The sequence below is a fragment of the Mytilus edulis genome, chromosome 12, assembly GCF_963676685.1.
Source record: "Mytilus edulis chromosome 12, xbMytEdul2.2, whole genome shotgun sequence".
NCBI classification, from domain to species: domain Eukaryota; kingdom Metazoa; phylum Mollusca; class Bivalvia; order Mytilida; family Mytilidae; genus Mytilus; species Mytilus edulis.
Genome location: NC_092355.1, coordinates 55,847,495 through 55,862,087, shown reverse-complemented (window position 1 = coordinate 55,862,087; position 14,593 = coordinate 55,847,495). Strand labels below are relative to the sequence as shown.

Genomic DNA, 14,593 nt, shown 5'->3' with positions numbered 1-14,593 from the left:
CGTTACTGTTCAACACCCAGGGGTGTTTCATGTCTGTATTCTTAAACAATTATTATTTTTCTCTCTATTTTAGCAATGCATCACTCTTTACTGTCCTCGTCTATTATTCTATATTCTGCGTCTCCATCTAGATTTTCGTGTATACAATGAGGGTCCGGAATGGGGTGTTGTTTATTTCTGTATTCTTTAAATTGTTATGTCACTTTTCTCTACATTTTATTTATTTTACTCAGTATTCTTTCTCTATTCTTTATATTTTAGCATTCCAATATATTTTACTTACTTGTGTTTATTTATATTACGACGTTAATCTCTGATTTATATACTTGTTAACAATGTAGATGACAAATTGGTGTCATTCGTGACAACTAAACAGAATCCACATAATATATGCGACCATTCTTGGATGAAATTAATATTACTTCAATGTTACACTTTTTGAAACCATTTTAAAAAATTATCAATTTTCAATTTCCATTGTCTAAATTGTTCATTGTTTATGTGTCTTGAGCCTATCCGTTTGTTCCAATAACACCCTATAAAGCAATCAAATTATACTTGTATTGCCATTTATAACTCTAACCAGACCAATTAACAGACCGGGTTTTACACATCCGACCCCATTAACAGACCAGGTTTTGAATAAAAAATGATTATTGTCGCCAAAATACAGATTTTCGTGCCGATTTTTTACACAATGATATTTAAAATATGGTTAACAAATATTATTCCTGTCTTTTTTCGATGTTCAAAATATTGCATGCAAATAAATTCAACCAAGGTGTCATTTTGTGTCCATTTTTTGTGTGTAAAATGTGTATAAATGTATTGATGAGTAACCCGCCTTTTCATTTTATAGATCGTTTATCGAAGCCAGAAAAATAATAATTACACCCCTGGATCCAGTACATTGAATTGTTTTGTCAGACATAGATAATTTGTATGATAAAAATATATTTAAAAAGATATACAATACAACATACTGAACTTGAAATGATTTACTTGATAACACCTGATTAACAGACTTTAGCCAACCCGATAAACAGACCAACCGCCGATATAGCCGCATACTCAGTATAGATAAACCGACCAAACTCTCGGTTAGCCGAGTGTCGGCCGTGTAAATGTCCATCCCTTATTTTATTGATTTTGCATTGAGGAAAATTGACAACATTTTCAAATCAACAAGTGTAGCATAAATGTTTACCTGCATACTCATGTGAATGTAAAGCATGTATACATTATAATGAAATATGAGGTAAAGGTTTATAAATCTGAGACATCAACCTAGTAAATAATCCAAATCATCACAAAGTTATTTTTAATTAAATCTAAATAACAACGTAGCGATCAGATCAAAGTAAACCATTTATACTAATTTAAGCGAGGAATTAACCTTGTAATTATATTCCCGTTAATCTTTAATGTTAGGCCCACAAAGAAATTCAAATTATGAAGTAAGCTTTCTTACATTAAATTGAAAGTAGTTTTAGATTTCATCAAAATGCTAATTACTATGAGTCTGGATGTCCCTCTGGTATCCTTTGCTCTCTTTTAACGAATAGTTAGTTTACGAAGTGTTGACAAACGACAGAGTAAAAAGAAGGAAGAATGACGGTATAGTACAATATGCACGTCCCTTTGGGATAGTAAATACCTTAAGCTTATAAAATCTTATGAATAAAATGGTTAACATAGAACTTGTATATCAAGCAATTCTGCAACATATTTCCTGTGAAAATAAATGTGCCAAATTTAGTATGTGTGGCTGTAAAAGTATAGCAGAAGACAACTAGATATATTAAAACAAATATTTTATGAGGGAAATCTTGATAGTGAAAACATGCTCTTCATTGAAATAATAATTAGTTGTATCTTTATTTTTCGCAAGATTGATGCATCAAAACGTACATGTATGATTGAAAATCGATTTATCTCTATTATGATAACTGAACCCTTGATTTCCATCACGTGTCTCAATTTTCTGATTTCGTCCATTATAAAGCATACCAGTCTAGAGGGTTTGCGTTACAACTAGAAAGTTATCTTATTTACAAGATATTTGAATTTATAAACTTAATGTAGTGTTGCCTTAACTCAATAACCCTTCCAACTCTTTGATTTAACAATTTCCAATAAGACAATCTAATTGCCGATATACTCTTTCTTAATGATTTTACTTTTCCTGAATTTTTCAAGATTATCCATGCAAATTTTCGTTTTAGAATGATCATTATCATCATACCACAATCGCTAAACAAATTTACACTCAAAAGAAATTATATATGTTTTAATACGTTCATTAACATAACTTAATTCATGGTAATGGGTTGAATTCACAAATAAAATACTGAGTCGTATACATGTCTTTATGGCTAGCCCACTGATAATTATAAAATCCTGATGATGGTATATACATGGATCCGTATATTTGAGATGTCGGATGGTTAGGTTCCTGCATAGCCCAGTCGGTATATGTAACTGTAGAGTTGTCTACCCATTTCCATGTTCCGTTAACTAGATGTGCACCAATGTAGAAACCCCACAAGTCACCTGGAATCAAATTACAAAATGGTGTTATATTTGTATTCTGACATTTTGTCCAATCGGATTTTTTAAAACCATTGGAAGATATTGAAAGTAATCTGGTTAAAGAAATACATTAACATTCTATTGGGTTTGAAGTAATTGAGTTAACTTACGAACCAAAGAGAGCAATTTAACATACACAAATTAATTTGAAATAAGAAAGAGGAACAAAAGATACCAAAAGAATATTCAAAATTTTTAATAGATTGTATTCATACAATGGAGAATAAAAAAAAGTGTAGGTAGTGTATCCATATTCCATCAAAACATTTTGTTTTTTTATTAAAAATAGAAAATTCTAAGTAAAATACAACCTCATACCAATTAGGAAGTTTAAGAAATATTGTTTTGAATGATGTTAACATGCAATTTTTGGATTGTATACGATAAAAGAGAAGCGGAGGATACCAAAATGTAATTAAAACTCAGTAGTGGAAAATCACTGACAATGTCATAGCGAAACACAAATAGCAACAAAAATGCAAACCATAGATTACGAAAAACAACAATATAGAAAGCTAAACTCTGAGAAACGAGAACTCCGCCTAAACCCTCCATAACCCGCGGTGACCGCAGTTGTTTTGAAAACGTAGGAATATCCTGCTACACTTGCAGCATGTTGTGTTACTCGTGAAAGTAAAATAAATGTAATGTATTTTATAGGAGGAACGATGACGGGATTGTAGTAACTAAGATTGTTACATATCAATCATTATCTGTGGAACAGATATTTCACTGGTAGCGATAAATTATTTTGGAATAGCGTCCGTAAAATGTTCGATGAAGAAACCTTAATTTCACCATTTAGAAATGTGTCTTTCTTCCGCGTCACCTCAGACTTAAACCTCGAATTTGATATTGAGTTGTCATCTTACTACTAGAATCTATGACAAACTAGACAATTTTAAATTTGAAATAATAAGTTTACCCCACCTGAGCATCAATATACCAACTGCACCAGCGTACGGGATTTACATTTCCCAACTAATCGGTACTCCTGAATTTGCAACTGCTGTTTATACTTTATAAAACGTCATAAGTGTATGTGCAGAATATTGACGAATCAAGAGTTATATAAAAGAACGTTTCTTCTTTTTATTCTAACAACGTTCATTGGAAGATACCATGACCTGAATAAAACGTTCGAATTAAAGAGGTCAACAGGTTCAAATGAGGTTCAAACTTTACGAGCATTGAGGAACACACAAAATTCGAAAGATTTCATTCCTCCTGGGGTTGCACACCATTAGTGAAAATGTATAGGTGCAACACTTTGGCTTGATTTTGTTTTAAATGATTTTATTTTCCATCTGCTTATCTTCAGAGGCGTCCAAGAGTCTTATTAAGACATATGTCGAACGTTCTACTTTAAAATCATGTTACATTGATAACGGGTAACGTAGGCGAAAGATTCCAATTAATCACGTAGTCAATTTGCAGTTTTCAAAGATTTTGTGATCTGAATAACACATGTACAAATTATATATTTAACAATAGCTACAGAAAGTTGTCCTGAGATCTTGTGCGTGAAAAAATGTATTAATGGTTAAGTGATTCATCACAAGGATTACTACGTATCCTTAAAAAATCTTCAATAACTAATAGCACTTTCGTTAATGTTTTGCAATACAACGTAGCCTTGAAAACGGTGTCCAATTGTTCTATTGCTGTTGCTATTTTCCTGTCTACTGTGGATTCATTTATTTTCGTGGATACCAATTTTCGTGGTTTGGGGAAAACTTACATATTCGTGGATATTTAGTTTCGTGGTTTTGGCAAAGTCTGCATACATTCCTTTAGAAAATTTGCAATTCGTTGAATATCTAAATTCGTGGTTCCTTTGTTACGACGAAATCCACGAAAATTGATATCAAACGAATATTAATGAATCCACAGTATATTACCTTTTCAATTTTTCTATAGAAAAGAATGTTATCTTTGAACACCATTTACAGTACACTGTCACTAAATCAAACTAAAATTGAGAATGGAAATTGGGAATGTGCCAAAGAGACAACAACCCGACCATTGAAAAAAAACAACAGCAGAAGGTCACCAACAGGTCTTCAATGTAGCGAGAAATTCCCGCATCCGGAGGCGTCCTTCAGCTGGCCCGTAAACAAATATATACTAGTTCAGTTATAATGAACGCCATACTAATTTCCAAATTGTACACAAGAAACTAAAATTAAAATAATACCAGACTAACAAAAGTCTACTAGACCACAACACATGGCCAGAAGCTCCTGACTTAGGACAGGCGCAAACATGCGGCGGGGTTAAACATGTTTGTGAGATCTCAACCCTCCCCCTATACCTCTAGCCAATGTAGAAAAGTAAACGTACACTTTGAAAATGTCCAATCAAGATGAAAATTTAATACGTTTTAAAATCGTTTACAATGAATAAAATCTATCATTTTGAAAGATAACAATTATTCAGTCACATTGCAATCGAATCTATTTATCTTATTTGAGATATCAGTCTCTAAAACAATCATTCCCACAATTCGAATATCAAATTCATAATTTACTCACTTGGTAATAGATGTTGAGCAACTAACTGTTTAATATTCTCGACTAGGAGATTGTTTTCTGTTGCATCGTTAATTATAACGAGGTCACTGCCATGATGTCTACAAAACTGTTTTGCAGGTTCCCAATACAGCGATTTTTTTGAAAAGTAATAACAGGAAGATCCATAAAATATATATTCTGGGAGACAACCTAAAATCGTAAAAGAAAGATAAAACCATGTTTGATATAGGTTGTTTCATTTAAGACAGATATAAGAAGATGTGGTATGAGTGTCAATGAGAAAACTATCCATCCAAGTTACAATTTGTAAAAGTAAAACATTATACCCAAAGTATGTCTTCAACACGAATCTTTGGCTCCCATCGAACAGTAAGCTTTACAGGTCCATAACAATTAATTGTGTTAAACAACTCAAACAGAAACGAGAAACTCTTATAACCTCCATCAACAATCAACAACAACCGAAGATCAGATTCTTGATTTAGAAAAAGTGCAAACAAATGCAGGGGGTAACCTGATTACCTCTAAATGAATGGAAAGGACAATGATAAACAAATATTCAACATAATAAATAACCTGTTTGTTTGTTCATAGATATGAATGAATAACATAATTATTATCGCGTTTGTTGCAGACGAAACCCCTAATTTTCGAGCGTCACTGATGAATCTTTCAAAGACGAAACGCGCATCTTCCGTTTGTGTCCAAAGTAGTTGAAAAGGTTGTTGAGACCCGCCTTGAAAACCTTCATACGACAAACTCTCTTCACGACAATGTGCAATCAGCCTACCGTGCGTGTCATTCGACCGAGACAGCATTAATTCGTGTACATCATGACATCACTGTTGCACTTGATAACAACTGTTATGTCGTTTTACTAATGCTAGACCTATCGGCTGCTTTCGATGTTATAAATCATCCTATTCTAATAAAGCGAATGGAATACTCATGTGGGATTACCGGTACAGCACTTAGTTGGTTGAAGTCGTATCCCAAGACGCGGACTCAACGAATCGCTATTGGTTCTGTTCTTTCAGATGATATTCGTCTTCTTTTTGGTGTTCCTCAGGGATCGGTCCTGGGACCAAAACTTGATTGCATTTTCTCAAGACCAATTGGCGAAATATGCAAACGCCATAACATGAGTTATCACTGTTATGCAGACGACACACAAGTTTATCTCGTGTTCAAGCCACTCGATAATTGGACGAACATATCAACGCGACTTGAGGCTTGCATAGCTGATATCAGCTAGTGGATGTGCTCGAACATGTTAAAATTAAACGAGGATAAAACGGAACTGATAATATTTGCTCCAAAAAAACCGAGTGAAGGACCTTTCAAACATGAATCTCAATCTTGGTGGAAACATTGTTAGTGATGCTGAGTGCGAAAAAAACCTAGGCATTTATTTTGAGAAAACTTTGACAATGGACAAACAAATTAGTGCTGTTTCAAAATCAAGTTTCAATCAGATCATAAACATTGGACGAATTCGACCAGTTATTACAGAAGAAGCATGCAAAACGTTAGTATGCTCTCTTGTAACCTCCCGTTTAGATTATGGGAACGCATTACTGTATGGACTCCCAGCAACATCTATTCAAAGGTTACAACGAGTCAAAAACACAGCAGCTAGGGTCATTACAAGAAAGAGGAAGTACGACCACATAAAACCAATCCTCCAGTCTCTCTATTGGCTGCCTGTAACATACCGATACCAGTATAAACTTCTTGTATGTGTTCAAGGCGTTGCACGAGGAGGCACCGGTCTACCTACAAGAACTCGTTAAAATATACAAACCAATGCGAGCACTTAGATCTGAAAATTCCATGATTTTAACAACGCCGCGTGTAAGAACTAAAACATATGGGGACAGAAGATTCGACAAAGCAGCAGCCGTTCTGTGGAATGATCTACCAAGGGATCTACGAAACATCCATTGTGTGAACGTTTTTAAGAAAAATTTGAAAACTCATTTATTCAAACATGCTTTTAATAGTTCTTAAAATATTTCTACATCATTGTAATTTTTGAGTTTTTAAGCTACTACTTTTTTTCCGAATTTTAACTTAGTATACTTTTATTGGTTATTTTAGATTAATTTTTTTTAGCAAATATTTTGAAGTTTTAACTTAATTTTATTGGTACCGATTCAATATCTCCTTAATTTATCATGCCCATTTTATATAAATTTTATTGTTTTATCAATGCTAGTTTTTCAAATCTTTTTGTTTTAAAAGTTTTAAACATGGGCTTTTATATTTTATTGTTAATACTTATATATGTATATGGAAATATATTGTAAAGCGCGTAGGGTAATTTTAATATTATATAATGCGCTGTTATAAATACTGTATAATAATAATGAATAATAATCTGGAGTTATTGAAAAGTTGCTATACTGGTATCTATGATAAGTTTATTCAAAAGGACGATAATATGTTGTCGAATGATATTAACATTTGGAAGTCGTTATGAAGCCTTATGATACTAAAAGAGACTTTATGGTACATACAAAAAAATGAAGATTAAACTAAGTATTATGACCTTTTAATGTATGTGTACGTACCATGATTGGTGGAATTGTTTGCTACATTTTTATTAGGAATTGTCGATGACATGAAAGTTGCACCAGGTGTTGTGGTGGCGCTACTTGCAGTTGTGGTCACATTTTGAACAGTACAACCTAGATTGCAACGATCTTCTTTGCAGCAACGGTAGCACAATGAAACCCCTCTTTTATGTACTTCACTAACTGCTTCAAGGCTTCGTCCAAATATGTGTGATAAACCACTTAGTCTGTCACAAAGCTGTAAATTAGTGATATAGTGTTATCATGTTTGTTGAAAATGGACAGTTTAAACAAAACAGAATTATATTTCGTTTAATTTAGTTTCGTCAAAATTTTTTGTTTGCATAAATATTAAAACGCAATTGGTTTTTCTATAGTTATATTTTACAGGATTTACATTCATGTCCAATACTTTCTGTGTCAGAGAGGACGGCAGTAAATATAAGTTCATGTCTGGTCTCTATTCTTTCAAATAACCTTTCGATTTCAAAAGTACGAACTTCAAAATATAATTATCTTAAAAATGTTAAATAGACTCTTCCTTAACCAGATGTTGCCAAGTATTTCAGGAATATTTAAATTAACGGTCAAATATATGATAAAATAAAAAAAGAAAATATATAAAGACTTTCACAAACGTTTAGAACATTTGTCATCATCATCAATGTCTCTGAAAACATTTATTTTAAAGAAATACATACTGCTTTAGTACCACATTTTGCTGTATACGTTACATCAAACATGGGATGTGGGGTCTTCAATATCTCACAGAGCTGAAATATAAACAAATATTTTCTATCTATAGATTATCATTGTGTGTCAAGTCAAAAAGATAAGTTTATTTATTTTCTATGCAAATGTCCCCAATTGTATTAATTTTATTGTATCTAGTTAATGATTCAAAAGGCAAAATCAAAATATTGTGTGCGAATTTTGAATTAACTCTGTATAGCATGACAAACAATATTGAGTTCTGCATACTAAGTAAAAAAGATAAGCACAACTGTTACCTCATCCCGACTACAAATTTTAACTTGGTTACAGTGGTATGGATCTTTCATCATGGCACAATCATAACATATTGGTCCTCGTTGGTCTCTTGCTGGAAGAGCTGCAACAACAAAAAAACAATTTAATGGAATTTGATGCGATCATCATACAAATAAGAGGTTTAGCTTGCTTTAAAACCCGGTTTAATCCGCCTTTTTCTACATTAGAAAATGCCTGTATAAAGTCAGGAATATTACAATTGTTATCCATTCGTTTGATGTGTTTTATCTTTTGATATTTCCATTTGATTCGGGACTTTACGTATTGAATTTATCTTGAAGTTTAGGATTTTTTGTGATTTTACTTTTTATATAAAATACGTAATGCTAGTAATAGCGTTAGTAATTGACTAAATGTTTTGCTCCGATTGTGTTGATGCTGTAGGATGTGATCCCGTGCTCCTGTTTTATATCCTATGTTTTACTATCTATATTTCCAGGTTTTGACATATGATGTTTTTTTTCATTTATGTTAGGTGATACTAGCACCCTCTATAATATATCGGGGTATTTTATAATCGACCTCTAGTAAACGTTGACGATTTCCTTTGATTGTCGTTGGCTGTAGTCGGTATCTTATGTAGTTGCTTGATTTTTATTTAAATGGTATGTTTTTTTGTATACTTGTATTTAGTTTTAAGAGAATTAAGTATCTATCCATCTATATATCTTACATAACCGTCATCATGGTCATATGAACTGTGGCGGGCAGTTGTCTCATTGGCAATCGTACCACATCTGATAATCGTTATAGAGAAATCAGTGTGGGGCATTATTTTGTATGTGTAAGGCATGCTAGTCTAATCGAAGCTACATGTATTACATTTTTAAAATTATTACATGTAAAAGGAAAACAAGCATTCATGCATAATCTGTGCTTTCAATATGGTATTAGTTTAATGCACATTTTCCCTATAGTACTTTTGCCAAAGAAATAGTTTTAAATAGACATTTTGCAGCATTAATCACACTTCTGTAACAAATATCAGGAAATGATTGGTAACAATATGATATAATTTATTTTGGATGTAACGCGACTTCTAATTTGCTGACGTTATTTTGTTATGAGCCCGTAGACATAATTTAGTCATATGACCGTGACATCATCAACGTTTTTTCATGGTTTTCTACGGTTTAAAATGGAATTTAGAATTAAATTATGAGAAATGACTGTAATATTTATTCTGTCTATTCGAAATAACATAAAAAAATGTGGTGCACACTGTTAAATAACCCGCTACGCGCGTTATTCAGTGTGCACCAATTTTTTTATGTTATTTTTTCACAGACAGAAAAAATATTACAGTCATTCCTTAAATATACAATAATGATATGTGGTATGATTGTCAATCAAAAAAGTTTTAATCATTGTTCAGTGAACGTGTATGTAAACAACTGTGGGTCACTAGTCAGCCTTCCAGTTTGATCAAACTACAAATCTTATAGAAAAGACTATTATTAGAATTTCCTGTTTTGATAAGGACAAAACCGATCCGTTCGTCTGTCCCGCTTCAGGATAAAGTTTTTGTTCGATGTAGTTTTTGATGAAGTTGAAGTCCAATCAGCTTGAAACTTAGTACATATGTTACCTATGATATATTCTTTCTAATGGGATTGCCAAATTAGAAATTTAACCCCATTTTCATGGTCCAATGAAAATACAAAAAATTATAGTGCAAATGGGGCATCGTGTCCTAGGGTCACCTTCTTGTTTGTATATAAATAAGGCCGTTATGTTTTTTCGTTTCAATTGTTTTACATAATCCGTTTTTGGCTTTTCATAGCTCACTATGCGATATGGGTTTTGCTATTTGTTGAAGGCCGTACGGTGACTGATAGTTGTTAATTTCTTTGTCAATTGGTCTCTTGGAGAGAGTTGTCTCTTTGGCAATCATACCACATCTTCTTTTTTATATTCACATAGAATACCGGTATTTTGGAAATCACATTGTTACTAAATCTTGTATATAGGTAAACATGATGTAAAAATTTGATCGTTAACGTCCAGTGATGGTTATTTTATTATTTACAATGAAATGATGTGTGAAATTTTTCTATAGTAATAAATAAGAAGAAACTTTACTCATGCTAAGAAGTTCTTTTTGTTAAAACAAAGATAATTCTGCGCAATTATTTTGAAAAGTAAAAATTTAACAAAGTCTGATAGTGGAAAATCAATTGTGGTATTAAGCCTAGTGATGGTTATTTTCTTATATGCAATGAAATGATATGTGAAATTGTTTTATAGTACTAAATAAAATGAAACTTTACTCATGCTAAGTATTTCTTTCTATTAAAATAAGGATAAATTCTGCACATTTTTTAACAAAAACTACTTGGGTAAATCAATTGTGGTATCATAAATAAAGATGACAAAACCTACGATCTGCACCACATCCACCGTAATTGCAATGATCTTCGCTGCAGGAATAATCACAAACTTTTGTTTCAAAGGCATTTTGACGTCTTTTTCCCTGACTCCCAAGATATCTCTGTAAAATAGCATGTATAGTATAACATAATTGTATTCTTAAAATCAATTTGTGATTTTTCCTCGGAGTTTAGCATTTTTTTTTATTTTACTTATTTTCATATGTCAAACCAAATAAAACTCTGATGTATGAAATTAACTAAATCAAAAAAGAAATATATCTATTTTAGAAGCTCGATTCATGTAGTCAATTTACATGGTCAAAAAAAAGTTAAATCACACAAATACTGAGCTCGGAGGGAAATTTAAGAAGGAATTAAGTCCCGAATCAGATGGCAAAAGCAAAAGCAAAACACATCAAACTGTTATGTTCCTGACTTGGTAAAAGCATTTTCTTATGTAGAAAAATGTGGATTAAACTGGTTTTATAGCTAGTTTTACCTCTCACTTGTATGACATTCGTATCAAATTTCATTATATTGAAAACGATCTGTATATGAAACAAACAGACATAATAGATGAACATGTCACAATAGGGATATATCAGTCAACATTGTGTTATAATCTTAATCACTATAAAAACAAACAAATATGTAACGAAGAAGAACAAAAAGGCATGGTACATATATCTTAGTGATGAAGAAATTTTAGAGACAGTTTAAAAGAGGGGCGAAAGATACCAAAAGGACAGTCAAACTTATAAATCTAAAACAAATTGACAACGCCATGGCTAAAAATGAAAAAGACAAACGGAAAAACTATAGTACACATGACACGACATAGAAAACTAAAGAATAAACAACACGAACCCCACCAAATCTCAGGTGAATGCACTGTAAAATTGCAAGCAGATACTATTATATCATGTATATGAGGGGCACTTTTGTTATCCTTAATATGCATGTTACAATTTCCGCTTATCCTTTGACATATATTCTTATAATGAAAATTGGGCTGTTTTCTGCCATTTAGATTCAAAGAACCGTGGTCAATGTACAGAATATATATATACAGCACAGTTTCTACATTTCTATAAAGTGGTATAGTATCTTGGTAAGTATGGTGTGAATTTACAAACCTGTTTGTCTCTGCATCCAGTATTGAAGTATAAATTGCCATTCTCTGTTTCAATTTTCTCAACAAAACATTCCTAACATGTAAATAAAGAAATGGGAATTAACATATCAACACTCGTATTATGATAAACAGTTAAACCATTTTTTACTGAAAATCTCTTTTTAATCTTCAATTAATTTTTTTATTTCAGAAAGGACCAGCAGAGTTAAACGCTAGGGCATTAACTGGCGGGTAAACAACCTTGATTGAAGCTCTCACTGATATTTTGTTACAAAATAATAGAAATTATTATAAATTAAGGAATGTATCTCCCTCATGCAAAGCTCTGATTCCTTTCACGGATTTGGCTATACTTTTTGGACCTTTTGGATTATAGCTCTTCATCTTTTATATAAGCTTTGGATTTCAAATATTTTGGCCATGAGCATCACTGAAGAGACATGTATTGTCGAAATGCGCATCTGGTGCAAAAAAAATGATACCGTTAATTTTATTGTATTTGTATTGACAGTCTTATGTTTAAACAAGGCATTGGAGAATACACTATTGAGTATAAGTTATGACGGAAATACGTGTTGATATAATTTTGACAAAAATAATAAGAACTATTGGGTATTTGGTCTCCTAATATTCCCGAATAGAAGATATAAACTGTAAAAGCATATCTAAAATACTTCTTCTAAAAATAGACTTAAAATTAATAAACGAAGATTGAATAAATAAAAGAAAAATTAATTATTAAATTGGGTAAGTAAAACAAAATCAAATCATCATTAGGGGTTAACCAAATATATAATTTCATTTAATCATTTATTCATTAAAAAATAACAAAAAAGTAGGCATCTAATAGCATTTTACATTAAACTATTTAATAGATGTTCAATCTCTAATAAACAATGTTAAATGTGACAGACATAAATAAAATAGATTTGACTTCTGGACAAATACAGCTAATGCAAACATGTTCATGATATATTACAGAGCAGCAAATATATTTGGGAAGAAAGATACCAGAGGGACACTCCAACTCATACATAGAAAATAAACGCCATGACTAAACATTAGAAAACAAACAGACAAATATTAGAACACTATACACAACATAGAGAACTAAAGAATAAGCAACACGAACCCCATCAACAACTGGGAGTGATATCAGGTGCTTCGGAAAGGTGAGCAGATCCTGATTCGCATTTAGCACTCGTCGTGTTGATCATGTTATTTATTTATACAAACGTACGTTGAGTATCATACCTGACGATATCCACATTTGACAACAGTTCTACAATCTGGAGGGGACGGGATTTGGTTGCAGTGAAAACATGTCAGAGCAGCCCCTGTTAGAAATTAAAATAAAAAGATAGGAGCAATCTAGAAAACATATTTCCTTTTATAATGTAGTTTGAAGTAAGCAAGACAATGCTCAAAAAGTAAAAATTTCCGATTTGATTTTTGTGTTTATTGTTAAACCTATTATTCCATTTCATATGTTAGTGTATTAAGAATTAAATGTGATATTAGAGCAAATGTAGTTGTGTTAGCATATTGGTTATATGCTTGTTGTTTCATAATATTGAGTGTTCATACCCTTAGACTGTTTACAAGTTCACGAATAACGAAATGTGGTTTATCTATCAGTTAATGAAAATGGATATATAAAATCATTGATTACAAGTTACCCGTCTATGCATTTTGAAATTATTATATAACTGAGTGTCCAGCTCTGTCAGACAACGACTTAATTTTGGTGTGGATATCATGGGTTTTGACGTTCGTACTTCACGAATGCTGGGTAGTCTGTTTCAAAAAAAAAACAAGCTTTTGATAAGACTGTAATAAATTGAAATTCGAAATCAGTGAACAAAATAAAGAGTCCATGTTCTTGTTTTCTAGAAATGAGCAATTAAAATTTTGACTACTACAGATGTTTTTAACAAACAGCACCAATAATAAAATCAAATTATTTGTCAGATTAACAAATTTAATTTCCTGTTTATTATAATACTGCCACATGATAAATTTATAAAATTAGCACAATTGAGTGCCTCTTTTTTTATCTAAAAACGTAAAAACTAATCAAATAAGAGAAAGAAAACTGGTATCATTATCGATGCGACAATACGCCACCAGAGACTGAATGACGATAATATCAATCAAAATGACGACATGCACTGGTATTCGTTAAGTGACGATTATAACATTCACTGTATAGTCAGCTATTTAAGGGCATATGCATACGATACAGTTTTGATTCCATATTGAAATCTTGATGAAAATTGGCAAAAAGTTTATTTTTTACCTGCTTAAATCAAATATGTAATACAAAAATATACC

The 14,593-nt window shown here is 31.9% G+C and overlaps 1 protein-coding gene across 1 annotated transcript; it reads right to left on the bottom strand.

The window, feature by feature from the left end:
• Positions 1 to 2,275: 2,275 nt before the first annotated feature.
• LOC139497720 (uncharacterized) lies at positions 2,276 to 13,222 on the bottom strand. Its single transcript, XM_071285955.1, has 8 exons — positions 13,208 to 13,222; positions 12,261 to 12,332; positions 11,135 to 11,243; positions 8,713 to 8,813; positions 8,404 to 8,475; positions 7,700 to 7,940; positions 5,127 to 5,315; positions 2,276 to 2,553 (listed from the first exon to the last, which is right to left on the bottom strand). The coding sequence occupies exons 1-8, from the start codon at positions 13,220 to 13,222 to the stop codon at positions 2,318 to 2,320; spliced, it is 1,035 nt and encodes a 344-aa protein (XP_071142056.1). The 3' UTR covers positions 2,276 to 2,317.
• Between the last annotated feature and the right edge of the window lie 1,371 nt (positions 13,223 to 14,593).

What these genes read in the sequence shown, in the direction of transcription:
- LOC139497720 (XM_071285955.1), bottom strand. An exon ending in CGGTGGATGTGGTGCAGATC is followed by an intron (nt 8,814 to 11,134) that starts GTAGGTTTTGTC and finishes TTGTTGTTGCAG; the next exon opens with CTCTTCCAGCAAGAGACCAA. An exon ending in AAATTTGTAGTCGGGATGAG is followed by an intron (nt 8,476 to 8,712) that starts GTAACAGTTGTG and finishes TTTATATTTCAG; the next exon opens with CTCTGTGAGATATTGAAGAC.